General features: G+C 39.0%; 2 protein-coding genes across 2 annotated transcripts; one reads left to right on the top strand and one right to left on the bottom strand.

Moving 5' to 3' along the window:
• Positions 1 to 4,557: 4,557 nt before the first annotated feature.
• On the bottom strand, positions 4,558 to 5,434 carry LOC107034113 (keratin-associated protein 13-1-like). Its single transcript, XM_015244038.3, has one exon. The coding sequence runs from the start codon at positions 5,370 to 5,372 to the stop codon at positions 4,845 to 4,847; it is 528 nt and encodes a 175-aa protein (XP_015099524.3). The 5' UTR covers positions 5,373 to 5,434; the 3' UTR covers positions 4,558 to 4,844.
• Positions 5,435 to 11,004: 5,570 nt separating this feature from the next.
• Positions 11,005 to 11,777, top strand: LOC102532037 (keratin-associated protein 13-1-like). The gene has a single exon (XM_006209876.3). The coding sequence runs from the start codon at positions 11,076 to 11,078 to the stop codon at positions 11,559 to 11,561; it is 486 nt and encodes a 161-aa protein (XP_006209938.1). The 5' UTR covers positions 11,005 to 11,075; the 3' UTR covers positions 11,562 to 11,777.
• The last annotated feature ends 2,340 nt before the right edge of the window (positions 11,778 to 14,117 follow it).

Raw genomic sequence — 14,117 nt, 5'->3', positions numbered from 1 at the left:
GTTCTAATTTAGCCAGTACTGCGATGGCTCTTTTCACAGCCTGCAAGAAGCAGTAATATACACCAAGCTACCAGCAGGTGGAGGTAGTGGGGAATTTAGAATTAGTGATAAGGTGTACATGAAATACGGGCATAAAATTGAGGGTGGCACACAGCATATAAAAAATAATCTAAATGCTTTTGCTACTGGGGCTTGGCCACATATTGTATCATTTAAACCTACAGTCATTTATTTTATTGTTTCAGAACATCTTACCTTCTTTAAATTTTGCAAGAAAAAGTATTTTTAGGAGCAATGAGCTAAAACTAAAAGTTCACATTCAATGAAAAAAAAATGAATACTGAATTTCTACTACAAAAGAAAGTTGATGGTGAATATATAACTTGTACAACAGTTTGATGACATTTCCTATCCACTGTGGGGGTCAGAAATATCACTAAAGAAGTGAAAAGTAACAGACAGTTTTGCTAAAGAAGCATTGGTATCTACTCCAAAAGATAGAAATTGTAAGATGATTACTTCCAAAGATGAGTATTTATTATGAGCAGCTGCAACAGATGTGTTAATATATCACTCTGGTGCATACATTTAATTTAGGTCAAATAATTACTCTAAATCATTTTCACTCATGTTAAATCCTAAGTTTTCTTGTGCAGGAAAAAAAATAAGTAACGGTAGCTAATGATATGATCCTCCATTAGTGAAGAAAAACGTCACTAAGGATTAATGAAGCCAGTAATATGTCAGTATTATCAAGTGCTTCAAATAGAAAAATGAATTGATTCCAATAGTAAGTTGATTTCTTCATCCAGTCCGAAGAATCCAAATAAAGCTATTGAAAGTTCATGCTCCTCTATCTGACAATGTCAACCATAAAATCCCTTAAAAAGTTCAGCATCAAAGATAAAATTATTACCAGAAGGAGGGGAATAAAAGTTACCTTGGTTCTTAGTCACCCGAAAAAAACGAATTTCTAACGGGAGACAGAGAGAGTGATATAAACAGAAGATTTTATTAGTAAAGTAAAAAGGTAGTAAAATAGCGTACATCCCTGAGAAACGGGGGTTGGGGGGCAATCCAAGAGAGGAAAACGGTGTCGCTCATTTGTTTTTCCTGTTCTTGCATCCTGGCTTAGGGGGCGTTTCAGTGACTGATTATTGACAGCTCACGTTCTTTGAGCGCTCAGGCTGATTGACAGCTCACATTTCTTGAGCTCAGGCACGCCCATCTCTTTTACGCAGGTTCTTACCCATGATGCACACAGAGAAATCTATGGGAGGGGCTCAAATTGAAATGTTAATTCTAATTATAATGAGCATTGGGTCAGGTTAAGCCAGGTCCTTCTCTCTACTGTGCAGCCGCAGCATTATATTCTAGCTGACTTCGTTGCTGGCCCTCATGTAGAGAAAGTAAGTTTTTGGAGCCCCTTACCCTGAGTGCTGGTGTACTGTTATTTTCTGGGTTGCTCCCTCCTCCTTCCTCTGCCCTTGCCCAGTGAGCATTTTTATCTAACTGCCTAACAAAATTATTGGTTGTCTCAGTAAATAAAAATACAAATTTTGGTGAAGGACAACATCCTGGTAAAACAATAAAGTAAGATTCCTGTGGAGTAGAAATACAGTTGTAATTGTTGTAAACACGTAACTTGTTACTGTGTCCAAATATGCTATAATATTCTGCTAATTAAGGTAGAAGCTGTAGTTTTAAAACTGTTTTGTTTATACCCAGAGTAAATTATTTTGGCAATCAGTGTTTTCCTTACCTCATCAATCATTCTTCCACTTTTGTATTACTGTTATCCTGGTGCCTTTGTGATGTTAGTTTTATGCCATTAGTATGTTATTTTACATAACAAAGCACATCCAGGGAATTTGTTTCCATTTCTTGTTTGGGTGACACATTCTTCCATGCTTAATTATCAATCTTTTCTCTACATACTAAGTTACTTTTGCACCCAATAATACCACTTTTCTCAACTCAAAGACTTTCCCATGATTTTATCCTGATTGACTCTGTGTTCCTTCAATCTCACTCACCAACATAGAAATGCAGTTTACAGATTAGTGAGATGTCACAGTTTGGCAATTTCCCCCCCCCCCTTTTTTTTTAATTTTCAGAGAAAATCTTCTAGGAACGACAAAGTGTGTTGGGGGAATTCGAAGGGAAGATAAAAATCTGTCAAGTTATATTAGTCATCTTCATTTTCTTGTTTATTTTTAATTTTTTAAAAATTTTAACAAGAAGCTCATCATCAGTTTTTTGGTTGCTGGTAATGAATTTGTGTACGTGTGAATGTGAAAGAGAATTTTTTTTTGCTTTTTTTTTTTTTTTACTTTTTTTGTTTAGTTATTGAGGAAGGGAATATATGAGTGACATTAATAATGATAATTAACATCAATAATATAGGATTTGTCATAACACTCAGAACTTCTAGCAAAATCTTCCTGAGAGGTAATCAAATATTTCTCTTGGTCTGTTATTAGGTGTTATGATTAATGCAAATGTTTTCAGAAGAAATTAGCTCACTTTTCTTTAGTGTTCTTCTACTAAACTCTAAATTTTATTTTTATTTTTACTGTTTATTATGAATACTACTCATGAGGCTAATGAAATTAGATCCAATAAGAGCTAAAGTCTTTTCAGATAAAGCAGTTTATTTCGCATCAGAAATACTCAAAGCTCTTTGGTTAAGCAAGGAGTTGCATATTTTTTTAAAAATCAGGAAAGAATAACAAAATATCAATTCAAGAGATGAGATTTTCCTAGATCTTTAATGTATAAACTTTGGCAAGCTTCTAATCCTTGTTGACTTTTCATTCCTTCATGTCTGGAAAGGTTTATAGGGTATAATGTTCCTCTTTCCCACACGGATGTTTGAGCATCATATGCAAGGGTTGTATTAAGTAGCCCTAGTGCCTTCCCTTACATTCTCATTCTCTTATGCATGACCCCAGGCACAGCTATGGTCAACAATTTCCTGTAGGCTTCAAGCTTCTTCGCACAGACAGTTTCTCCTCTCGAGCGTATTCAGCATTTTTTTTTTTTCCTCTCTACCTGGGCTTCTCTGAGGTTACAGCCAGGAAAACGAAAGGAGCCCACAGTGAATCTTTCTTTGCACAATTAATAAGGTCCCAGGAAGTTAACACACATCTGGGACAACATTCAAGCAATGGGAGATGGCAGCTGGTGGATAAATGGGCTTCTCCTTGTCGAATGAAATAAATGCACAACCTAAAAGTTGTGAGTTATGTTTTATTCGGTGGAAATTCTGAAGACTCAGCCTGGGGTGACAGCTTCCCAGGTGGCTCTGAGGGACTTCTCCGAAGCGGTAGGGGAGCAGCCAGGATATATAGGAGTTTTTATAACAAAGACCAGGTAGTCAGAACATTAAAAGATTGCTTGTTAACTAAAGAAAACCAGGCATCTCAAGTTGAAGAATTTAGTGCTTTTCTATGTATGGGAGGAAGCGAATATTTGAGCTCATTGAATTCATTCCTTTGACAAGCACTAGCTATCTAGGGCGAGTGTCCTGTCCTTTCTTATTCCGAGTCCCCTCAGGGTGCACCATTGTGAGCGGCTGCAGAGGCCGGGCTGCAGGCTTGTCTTCCCTGGGGGGTGGCGGCCGCGGCTGATGACTTGATGGCTTCAGCGTTCTTTGTTTACTGATATGGCTGGCCGTATTTTTCATTCACATCCCTGTTGATTGCCTTGGGGTGGGCAATTCTGTCATTCTATACCTTCCTAAAAAGGCCCTGAAGGACTGAGTCCCCATAGTCCACTGTAGAATCAATCCTCAAAAATGTCCCTGTGTGAGATTTTCCTCCTTGATTCTTTCATCTCCCACAGTCTCCCAAACTTGTGCCAAATAAACTGTCTGTACCCAAGTCCTGGACTTCAGCTCTGCTTTAGGGGAGAGAGGAATCTTGGCTAAGGTTAATGACTACACATGTTTGTTCAACACTGCTCAGGTGTGTGGCTCTTGGTCGATTTTAGCTGAGCCTTGGAGAAGTACCAGGAGGTCACCACACACCTTAGACCACTTCCTCTCTACCTTAGATCGCTGTGGGTCTCCTTACATAAGTTTACAGGTCAGGCTTGGAATGCCACAGCCTTGGCAGGAAGGGATCGCAGCACTCACGCCAACCAACAGAGGGCAACACATCTGCCCTGCGAGCTGTTTAAGGCTCATCTTGTCTCTTAGCTGAAAATCTCCACAAAACACATAGGTATGTTTTTGGTCTACATATGACCTCACCTTATAAACTATATCCTAGTCTTGTTTCCTGCATTCGTAGTTTTGTTTTCCTTTATTTATTGATTTCCTCAGCAGAAATCAATACATGCCTCCATTCTTAGCCAAGTGTCACTAACATAGGGACATACAAATTTTCGACCTCCAGGAAATAATTCCTCCTAGTAGGGAACATATCCAATGACAACAAAAGTTTCCTCAAATCTAGCAAAATGTGTGTTCCCAAAGCCAGTTTCAGAGTCATATTCATCTTCATTTAAATCTCCCAAAAATCTTGAATTAAAAAAAAAACTATAGGCAAATAATAAGAAGATAGACAGTGTATTTGGGTGCCAGATGACAAAAATTTATTAGATTAAAATTTTCACTTTCAATTGATCTTCCATGAAAATCCAATAGCATAGATTCTTTCAATGATACAGATATCAGGACTTAATATTGGGTTATTTATGAAGTTCAGAGTTTCTCAAAAGTTGGTGATGCAAGAAACTGGTGATTTAAGAATAAAGGAACAGTGGTAAGTAGTGAGAAGGAAAAAGATGGCTGTACTGAGCAGAGACTTTGATCTCAATACTCAGAAGGATCTAGACCCTCAGCAAGTTGAATAATAGAAACCAGAGCTAGAGATTGGTCTATAACACGATGACTGGCAGCTGCTGGAGGTAAAGCAGGTTGGACGGCAGAATCTGGATCCACAGCTCAGGGAGGGGAAGCCACAGACTCCATAACCCAGAGGTCTGAAGCCACTGGATCCACAACGCAGTGAGTAGCAGCTTCTGGATCCAGAGCTCAGAGAGCTGCAGCTGCTGGACCTAAAGCCTAGAGACACAGGGTAAGTTGTCCAGCAGGGACGGCAGAGCTTGGAGGTCCTCTGGGGGCAGCAGGATGGCTGGCAGGGGCTGGACTCCACACCGGATGCCTGGCATCTGATAGGCTCACAGCTGGTCTCCTGACAGCCACTGTAGAGAGAGGAATCCCGCTGGCAGGTGCTGGGAGAGCAGAGGTCCATGGTGTAGACCAGGTTGCTGGGGTAGGAGGAGCCACAGGAGGAGCCTGGGCAGCGCAGGTGGCCTCCAAGGGAGCGGGAGGAGAAGGTTCTAGAGCAGCAGTTGTAGGACATGGTGACAGGAGGTGTGAGTTCAGCTGAGTTACAGTGAGAAGATTCTGAGTTTGAATGTCACTCCTGAACGGGGGCATTTATATACTTTCAGCTATGGGTGTGGCACCCTATGGAGTCATAGTTCCTGCATTAGATTTCCTCTTTTGCATTTTTGTAACTTAGTAATCTTCTCTGTAATTGCAATTGCATTTGAATAGTTTTCCGCACATTGTATTTATGGGTGCTATAATTGTGTTGTTACAGACAAAGCCAGTGCACTGCTGCTATGTCAGAAATGCTATGACCACTATATGCTAATGCATATCCCGGCATGGTCTGGAAAGCATCATGACCAGGAAAGCTTTTCCTCTGGTTTATGCTAATCTGCTTCCTATGTATCCACATCTGGTTTTGCAGTTGGATGCTTTCCTCCCAGGAGTGGGGAATGAGATAACATCAGTTTTCTTCCATACAATGGATCAGAGGCACAGTTTCTACCTGAAAGGAAGCATTCCTGGATTGATCCACCATGTCAACATTCATTCCCATTCTCCAGTAACAGAAAACTAATACACCAAGTGTCACAGTTACTCAGGGTGTCTCTGATCCAATGAGGGAAGACCAAAAATAGGTAAGACATAGAGACTGAGGAGATGGCTAGAAACTGAAAGACATCTTATCATGTATGTAGAGATAAGGTGACCCAAAATAAAAAGGTTCAATTGAAATAGTGCCAGGGAAGATCAGTCCGGATCCACCTCCATTCAGGAGGGAGGGAAACCCTAGTCTAATGAGGGGAGGAATTAAAAGCGCAACACAGAGAAGTCTCAGGAAATTGTCTTTTTTTTTTTTTCTATTGCACTCAAATTATGGTCTGTTTCATGTCTTTGTCTTTTTTTTCCCCCTAGGAAAAAATTATGGTCTCTTTCATACTGACTTTATATAATTAAAATTTTCAAAATCAATATATTTTATGAATTTTGATATGCTATCCTTTTTATCTTCTGCATGTATAAATATCCAGGGTTTCTATTGTCTTAGAATGTCTCTAGTTTTTCACTGCACAGGCTTTGAAAAGACTTTCCGGCACTTTCAGAGCACCTGCACTTTCCTGCTTAAATGAGAAGCTTTATTTTCCAGTTCTCTTTTCGTCTGCAGGGTATAGGAATGTTTCCTTCTCTCTTTCTCTTTTTCTTCTCCTTCTGCCCCAACCCCATCATTTTTCTTTCTTGCTTTTTCTGTGTTTAACTTTGGTTTTCTCTTCTGTTTTTCATTTTTTGCTTTGGTAAACATATTTTTTCCTCTGCTTAAACATAAACTGAAAGTTTTAAAAAAGAGTTGCTAGATTTCTCATATTCTTAGAGTATAAACAGTCACTTTCTAAGTTTATTCACAAAGTATTCAATGTGAAAATACAACCAGTTACATTATATTCCAGAGTCGAGGAAATGTAGTGTTGTGGTTGATGGCAATACTTTCTTCCTATAGTCTCAAATAAAACTGTAATAAACTTGCAATATAGTGTTTAAAATATTGGATTTTCTCAATAAAATCTCTAGTAATTTGAAAAGTAACATAATGTAAACCTTCCAAAAGGAAGACAACTGAGGAAAGAAGTAAATACACCCAATTCAAACAGCTACTTCGTGAGTCCTTTCTTTTCTGTTTTTCAAGACTAGAATTTATTTCTCTTTGCTTTGTGCCTCAGCAAGAATGTAAAATGTCATATTGATACAATACTGTGGGCACTATTCCTTCCCCATTTTCTTTTTCTGGTTTCAAACACACCTCTTTAAAACTACCTTGATCTTGGTCAAAGGGTACATGATGGAGGATGAATAAATTTTGCAAATTTAATGTACGGCATGGTAACCATAGTCGGTAATTCTATTAATACTATTTTGTGTACTTGATATTTGCCAAAATGGTCTTGTGTTCTCACCACAGACATATGAATTGTAACCATGTGAACTGATGGATACGCAAATTAATTTGATTTGGGGTATCATTTCACAATATAAACCTATAGCAAAATATCACGTTGTACTATATGTATGTGTATGTGCGTGTGTGTATATAATGTACACACACAACTTCCATTGTCATTACACTTCAATAGGAAAAAAATTATCTTGAAGACAAAACTTTTGAGGGGAGCATACATTATCAGTTAAAAGTAGGAAACCCAGTGAATTTGTTTTCAGTCACTCCAGTGTCCTTCTTCAAGGATCCTTCTCTGACAAGAGATGCTCCTCTCTTCTCTTTCTCTAGTCTCCAAACTTTCATCTACCACCAATTAATATAAATTTAAGAAGAATTTGTAGACTGCCCAACCTTGGACTAGATTAGCCCAGAGATTATATTGTTCGTTCTATATAACATAGACCTTCACCATTATTGTTGCTGTTCTTTTTCTTAACTATTTGTTGACAATTAAAGAGTGAGATATTTCATGTAAAATTTATCACCCTGGGCTGTACATCCCAAGCTTCTGTTCTTTTAATTGCAGGGTCTCATCACTATGTTATGAACAAAATGGTTTTGATATGAGGTGTGTTTGCAACAGAATCTCATCCACAGTTGAAAGTTACAACATTTGGCACCCGCCTACTGCTTTTCTTCAAATTACCAGGAAATCTGGCACTAACGTGCTGGTGATCTTTTATTAATCATCTAGGTTTGAAGCTCAGTAAACAACAGCCAATACTTCTTATACTAAAATTCTCTTTAATCACTACATATCATTATCTATTAGCCACAAAATATGTCCTTTGTTATTACCCAACATAGACTAGATGACTTTTGAACCCTGTATTCTTAAAATATATTCATTGGACAAAGATATCATGTCTTCTTTTCTTAAATGTGCCATATGCAATACTAAAACACACTTTCCTCTTTCTTGGTCTTTTCCCCTAGGAATTTTTAAATTAAAACTTTATAAGTTAGAGAAACATTGAAAGTTTCTCAATAAGCATGTCAATGAGGCATCCAAGTATTTTTTTTTTTTTCTGTAAATTATCTAGAAACGAAGGTTGAGAACACGGATTCAAATGCAAGTTGTTTATTTGGAAGGTGATCCCAGTACAGTCCTGTAGGGGAGTGGAAAGATGTGATGGGGAGTGAAAGGAAGGCAGGACTCAGCCAGGCTCCAGCGTAGAAAACTGGAGTCAGTTCTAGTACAGAATTCCCTGAGCAGGGGCTCAGCGTGCCCTTGTGAGGAGAAAAAGGCTTCAGGCAGAGTTTTACGGCTGCCCCCGGTAATCAGTTTTCAGAGTGTACAGATGACTACCCAGGAGGAGTAGGCAGGGTGTTGACAGCTTCTGTTGGGGATGAGGTGTCACTTAGAGAAGCAAAGATACAATAAATATAGAAAGGATTAAGTTCTGGGAGGATAAAATGGGATGAGACAAGCAGGAAGGTATGAAGGCACGTGGAGAGTTTAGGCCATAATGTACCAAAGTGTGAGGCACGTGGACGTGGTATGGAAATGGGAGACAGGGTCAGAAAGAAAGGCTGATTCCCTCAACTGCAGCATTTATATTTCTTGACTCTTTGTGTCATTATCACCATTTAAACTACTGTAACAGAAACTTCTCTGTGTATTATAAAGCTTATCTCGCCTTTGTTTCCTAAAAACGAAGATTAATGCCTATCTCCTTTACGTTCAAGTAAGCATTTAGAATGTTTAACATGCAAAACAAAGCGCATCTGGATATTCTTTGACACACAGATTAAGGAATCATCGCAAATTCCAAACACAATTAATACAAAGAGATAATGTCTCAGGACATCACACACAAACAATGACAACCTACAAAGAGACGTATACAAATCCACAATCACAAAACTAGAGATTTTAACACTCTTCTTTCACTTCTGATCCAAACAGATGACAATCAGTAAGGCCGGAGAAAATACTAACACCATTAGCAAGTATGACCTAATTAACCTGTGTAAATCATGGCGGCCAAAATTTCAGAATATTGATTCAAGTGCCCACAGAACATTTAGCAAAATAGATCCTATGCGGACCATGGTGGTTTAAGCTAAGAGGCAATAGCAACAGGACCAACAGAATTAACCAGTAAATCCCTCTGGATTCGGAGAGGAAGCACTGCGCTTCTAAATGATCCATCCTCAGAGAAGAAAGAACAATAAAATGCCAAGTACCAAAATTAAACTGTGCTGACCGGGGAAGTTATCTAGCCTTAAATGTATGCATTTCCGAAGAGTGGCTGAAAATCACTGAAATCACATCCACATTAAGGAGGGAAAATAGGAAAGTACATTCAACTCAAATTAAGCAAAAGAGTAAAATAATAGAAGAGCAAAATTTACCACTAAAAATAAAAAAAGCAAATGAAAATTAGTAAAGCCAGATAGATTTTTTTTTAGTGACAAATCAGCAAGGCCTAGAAGAGACAGAGGCAGGATGACAAGAGTCACTCTGTGACTTACTGTGTTAGGACAGGTCACTCAAGGAGCAGACAGCAAAATGGAATTAACAGCACAAGGATTTCACTGGGAAACATCTGTAAGAGAAAGGAGTTGGGAGGGGGGATGTAGGGAAGACTAGGAGAGTTGGCTGACTTCCAGGCAAGTCTGACCAGGGTGAAGGAGAGAGGAAGGAAGTGTGCTATGTAGCCACATGGATTAAGGATGGTTCCTCAAAGCCACTGGAGAATCCTCAGTTGTTGGCCATCGGAGGAGCCTTTGTGTCCCAGGAATGTGCCTTTACTAATATCTCTGCTGTGTTCATTCATTGCCTGGGAGCAGCCCCGTGGAAAAGGGGGCTTCCATGCCAGTGTAGTGTTAGATTCTGAACCATAGCCTATGGGCCTTTGGTCAATCAAGTCTCCTGTAGATGAAGATCTGAGAATTAAGTTCTCAGGGCTGCTACACATACAGATAAGCGTCTGTTAGGTCCAAGACCTCGTACATATACAATGAGTCTATAAATCTGTTGTTTCCTTCCCTCATCTCAATATTACATAGCTCTTTGAGTCTCTTGATAAGGGACCCAAACTGGCCTGCACTTAAAGCTCTGTCTTGGCTTTGTTTCCCACTGTCACCATGTCTCCAGATAAATGCTTAGGTTTCTCTCTGGTTCTAGCTATCACTGATATTCAGTTTGTCCTAACTGGTCATTTTTCCTTTCCATTGTGTCTGAGACACATATGTGATAGAATGTACTAGATGCACAGTAATTTTGAAGAATGAGAAAACATGGTGGCAAGTAAGATCTGTATTAAGGATGTTCCTCATTCAAGCCAAAGCTGTGCCTTTTATCCACTGACAAAGAAGAAAAACAATTTTATCTTATTTACCACCATTTGAGGAAGGCATCTGCCCATCATTTTCAGAAACAAGACACCCGAAGATTATGACAAAAGGAAAAGGAGAGGTTTTCCTGACTAGGATGGAGTAAGCATTAATGTGAAATAGTCATAGCATTTCTGACATAGGTTGGTTCGTTGGCCGTGGCTGTAACACCAAAATTACAGCTCCCATAAAAACAATATGGGAAAACAATTCAATTGCAATTACAGAGAAACTTGCTGAGTTACACACATGTAAATGAGGGAGTGCAAATATGCAAAAAATGACCCCGTAAGTTACCACACCTACTGCTGAGAGTACATAAATGCCACAGTCCAGAGGTGACATTCAAACTCAGAAACTTCTCACTGTAACTCAGCCGAACTCACACCTCCTGTCACCATGTCCTACAACTGCTGCTCTGGAACCTTCTCCTCCCGCTCCCTTGGGGGCCACCTGCGCTACCCAGGCTCCTCCTGTGGCTCTTCCTACCCCAGCAACCTGGTCTACACCACGGACCTCTGCTCTCCCAGCACCTGCCAGCGGGATTCCTCTCTCTACAGTGGCTGTCAGGAGACCAGCTGTGAGCCTATCAGATGCCAGGCATCCTGCTGCCCCCAGAGGACCTCCAAGCTCTGCAGTCCCTGCTGGACAACTTACCCTGTGTCTCTGGGCTTTAGGTCCAGCAGCTGCAGCTCTCTGAGCTCTGGATCCAGAAGCTGCTACTCACTGCGTTGTGGATCCAGAGGCTTCAGACCCCTGGGCTATGGAGTCTGTGGCTCCCCTTCACTGAGCTATGGGTCCAATTTCTGGTACCCAATCAACTTTCCTTCCAGAAGTTTCTGTTCATCTTGTTACTGGCCAATTTGTAGATCTGGCTTCTACTGATTAATTCATAGAAGAGCCAAATCCATTTGAGAAATTCAGATTCTGTGCTATTATCTATTATCTCAATTTCCTCTGTTGAAAAGTATTAAAATTCCTTGATCACCAACAACTCTTTACCTCTCCAGCCCTCAAGCACTAATTGATAGATGAATTCCGTCAACCTACAAAATTAATGAGAAATTAAAATTGAATTGCAGACAGAATTTATTGTTTTGCACTTCTCCCAAAGATAGATGGAAAACCAAATAGTTTAATTTTAATAAACTCTGTATTCTGCTATCCCAATATGCTGTTAATGTTGTTATTTATTAGTGATGTGTCAACTAAGGTTTGCGTTATCATTGCTGCTATTAATGGGCTTTGGAAGCTCAGATTTGGGGGGCTAGGCACTAATTTTGGTTGGGCTTAGCTCTTTTTCTTTCCCTAAGCAGTAGTTTTCCTTGGATGCCTGTAGTTTCTAGACACAGCCTTTCTCTAAACGGAAAACTCAAGAGATTTGAATACCTTTATATAATAAATACAGACCATGCATCTCTGAAGACATTATGTGTAAGAGTGGTTTGAAGAACGTAGGAATAAAATTTAGACTTATATGATGAGGCCTGTGCATGAAGGTTATTAAGATGGAAGGCTGGTGTGTGGGTGTACATTTTTAGAAAAAGAGCACCTATGAGCTTTAAATAATCACAACACAGGAAATTTTCTCATTTTTTTAATTGACTAAATCCCTGTACCCCAATTACTACTTTCAATCTGCTCAAATTATCACCATTTGTATAAAAAAGCAGGCAACACACTTAGATGGGCAGGAACTAGGCTCAGCAGGTGTGAAGTTGCACCTGGGTTCTTAGCCAACATGTAAACTGAATCTGACTGCAGAAAAGAAACTTTTAATACCGTTGAAAATGACAGTTTCAATTTATATGGAAACAAAATTGGAAATACTTTATTTATACCATTCTTCTATCTTATAACCGAGTGTCATAGAAAGTAAGATACTAACATAGATGGTATAATAATAACTGGAAACTTAATCTTTATATGGAACAAGTAATGTTTAAATACTTTTTCCTGTTCTTTATTTTATAAGATCCTCAAATATCCCTGAAATTAGGAAATGGGATGCAGAGTAGGAGAGTCTTGGCAAAAAATCTGGTCTTAACAAGTATATCTCAGTCTTCTCATCATGTTCTCTTTATTTCCTCATTTACTACCAGTGTAAGGAAATGTAACATGCAAAAGGAGCTGTGCAGTTCATCACTTCCAACATATTTATACTACAGAGGTGGAAACTGAAACATAGAAGAGTTAAATAGAATTTTACAAGACTCACAGCAAGTTATCGTACACTTAGAGTAGAAGGACTTTATTCCATCCAACTGCACCTTTCTCCCTTCCCTCTTCTTTTCCCTCATGTGCTCCTTCTCTTCCTCCTGGTCCTCCTGACCCATGTTTAGGAAATATCTATGGTGCTTACATAGTTAGAGGCAAAAATGTAGTAACAATGAAAAAAACTGGGAAGAAGTTTCATCAGCCATTGCATTATAAAAACCCAAATGGTAAACAGTAAACTCCTCTATAAACAGTCCTGCTCTTGAATTTTAATGATCCAAGTTGGTCTCATGCTCATAATCTCCAACCAAAAGAAACAACCAAGTTTCATACTATGAAACACAAGCACTAGCAGAGCACTCATGGGGAGTGGCTGTAGCTTTTTGGCCAAGCTGATGCCTCCTTTGTTAATGTCTTCTTAATCTGAGATGCAGGAGTGGAAAGTTTTCTGACCATAGGAATGTCCTAATGTCTTAGATTTTTTTATTATTGCTATAACAAATGATATTAAATGAGCCACACACATATACATACATATGGCTTAAACAATAAAAATGTGCTGTCATTCTGTAGGACGAAAGTCAGACACTCTCATTGGGCTAAAATTATGGTGCTGGCAGGGCTGCATGTCGTTACAGAGGATATGGCTACCTGAATTCTTTCACCCACGCCCCTCTTCCACCATCTTCAAAGCCAGCAATGGTGGGTCAAATCCTTCTTACAATGTATCACTCTGACCTTCTCTTCCGCCTGTCTCTTCCATTTCGAAGGATGCTTTTTAATTATATTGGGCCCACCTGGCAATCTCTCTATTTTATCAACTGATTAGCAACTGTAATTCCAACTACTACCTTCATTACCCTTGCCACATAAAGTAAAATATTCACAAAGTTTATGAATATCTTTGAGGGGCCTTTAGTCTGCCTATCAAAACTAGTAAACAAGCAGGTTTATAGAAACAACTCAAAGATTGATTGAATAAAAATAGCACTATGATGACATGCTCACAAAGAGGAGACTTCAATGGTGGGGACAATGAATTTGTAATACTACAAGTATGCCTGAAGGTAAATATAATACCTCGTTTCAGGTTGATAGTCAAAATAAGAAAACTATATTATTTTATAATAAGAAATTCATAACTCCTGAGCTGATGTCTTGTCATTACTGCTCAGGAAACTGCATTTTCTTCCTTCATTCCAAGGCTCTGACACATTATAAATT

Source organism: Vicugna pacos, chromosome 1, assembly GCF_048564905.1.
Source record: "Vicugna pacos chromosome 1, VicPac4, whole genome shotgun sequence".
NCBI lineage: Eukaryota > Metazoa > Chordata > Mammalia > Artiodactyla > Camelidae > Vicugna > Vicugna pacos.
This window is presented reverse-complemented; position numbering and strand designations above follow the sequence as displayed.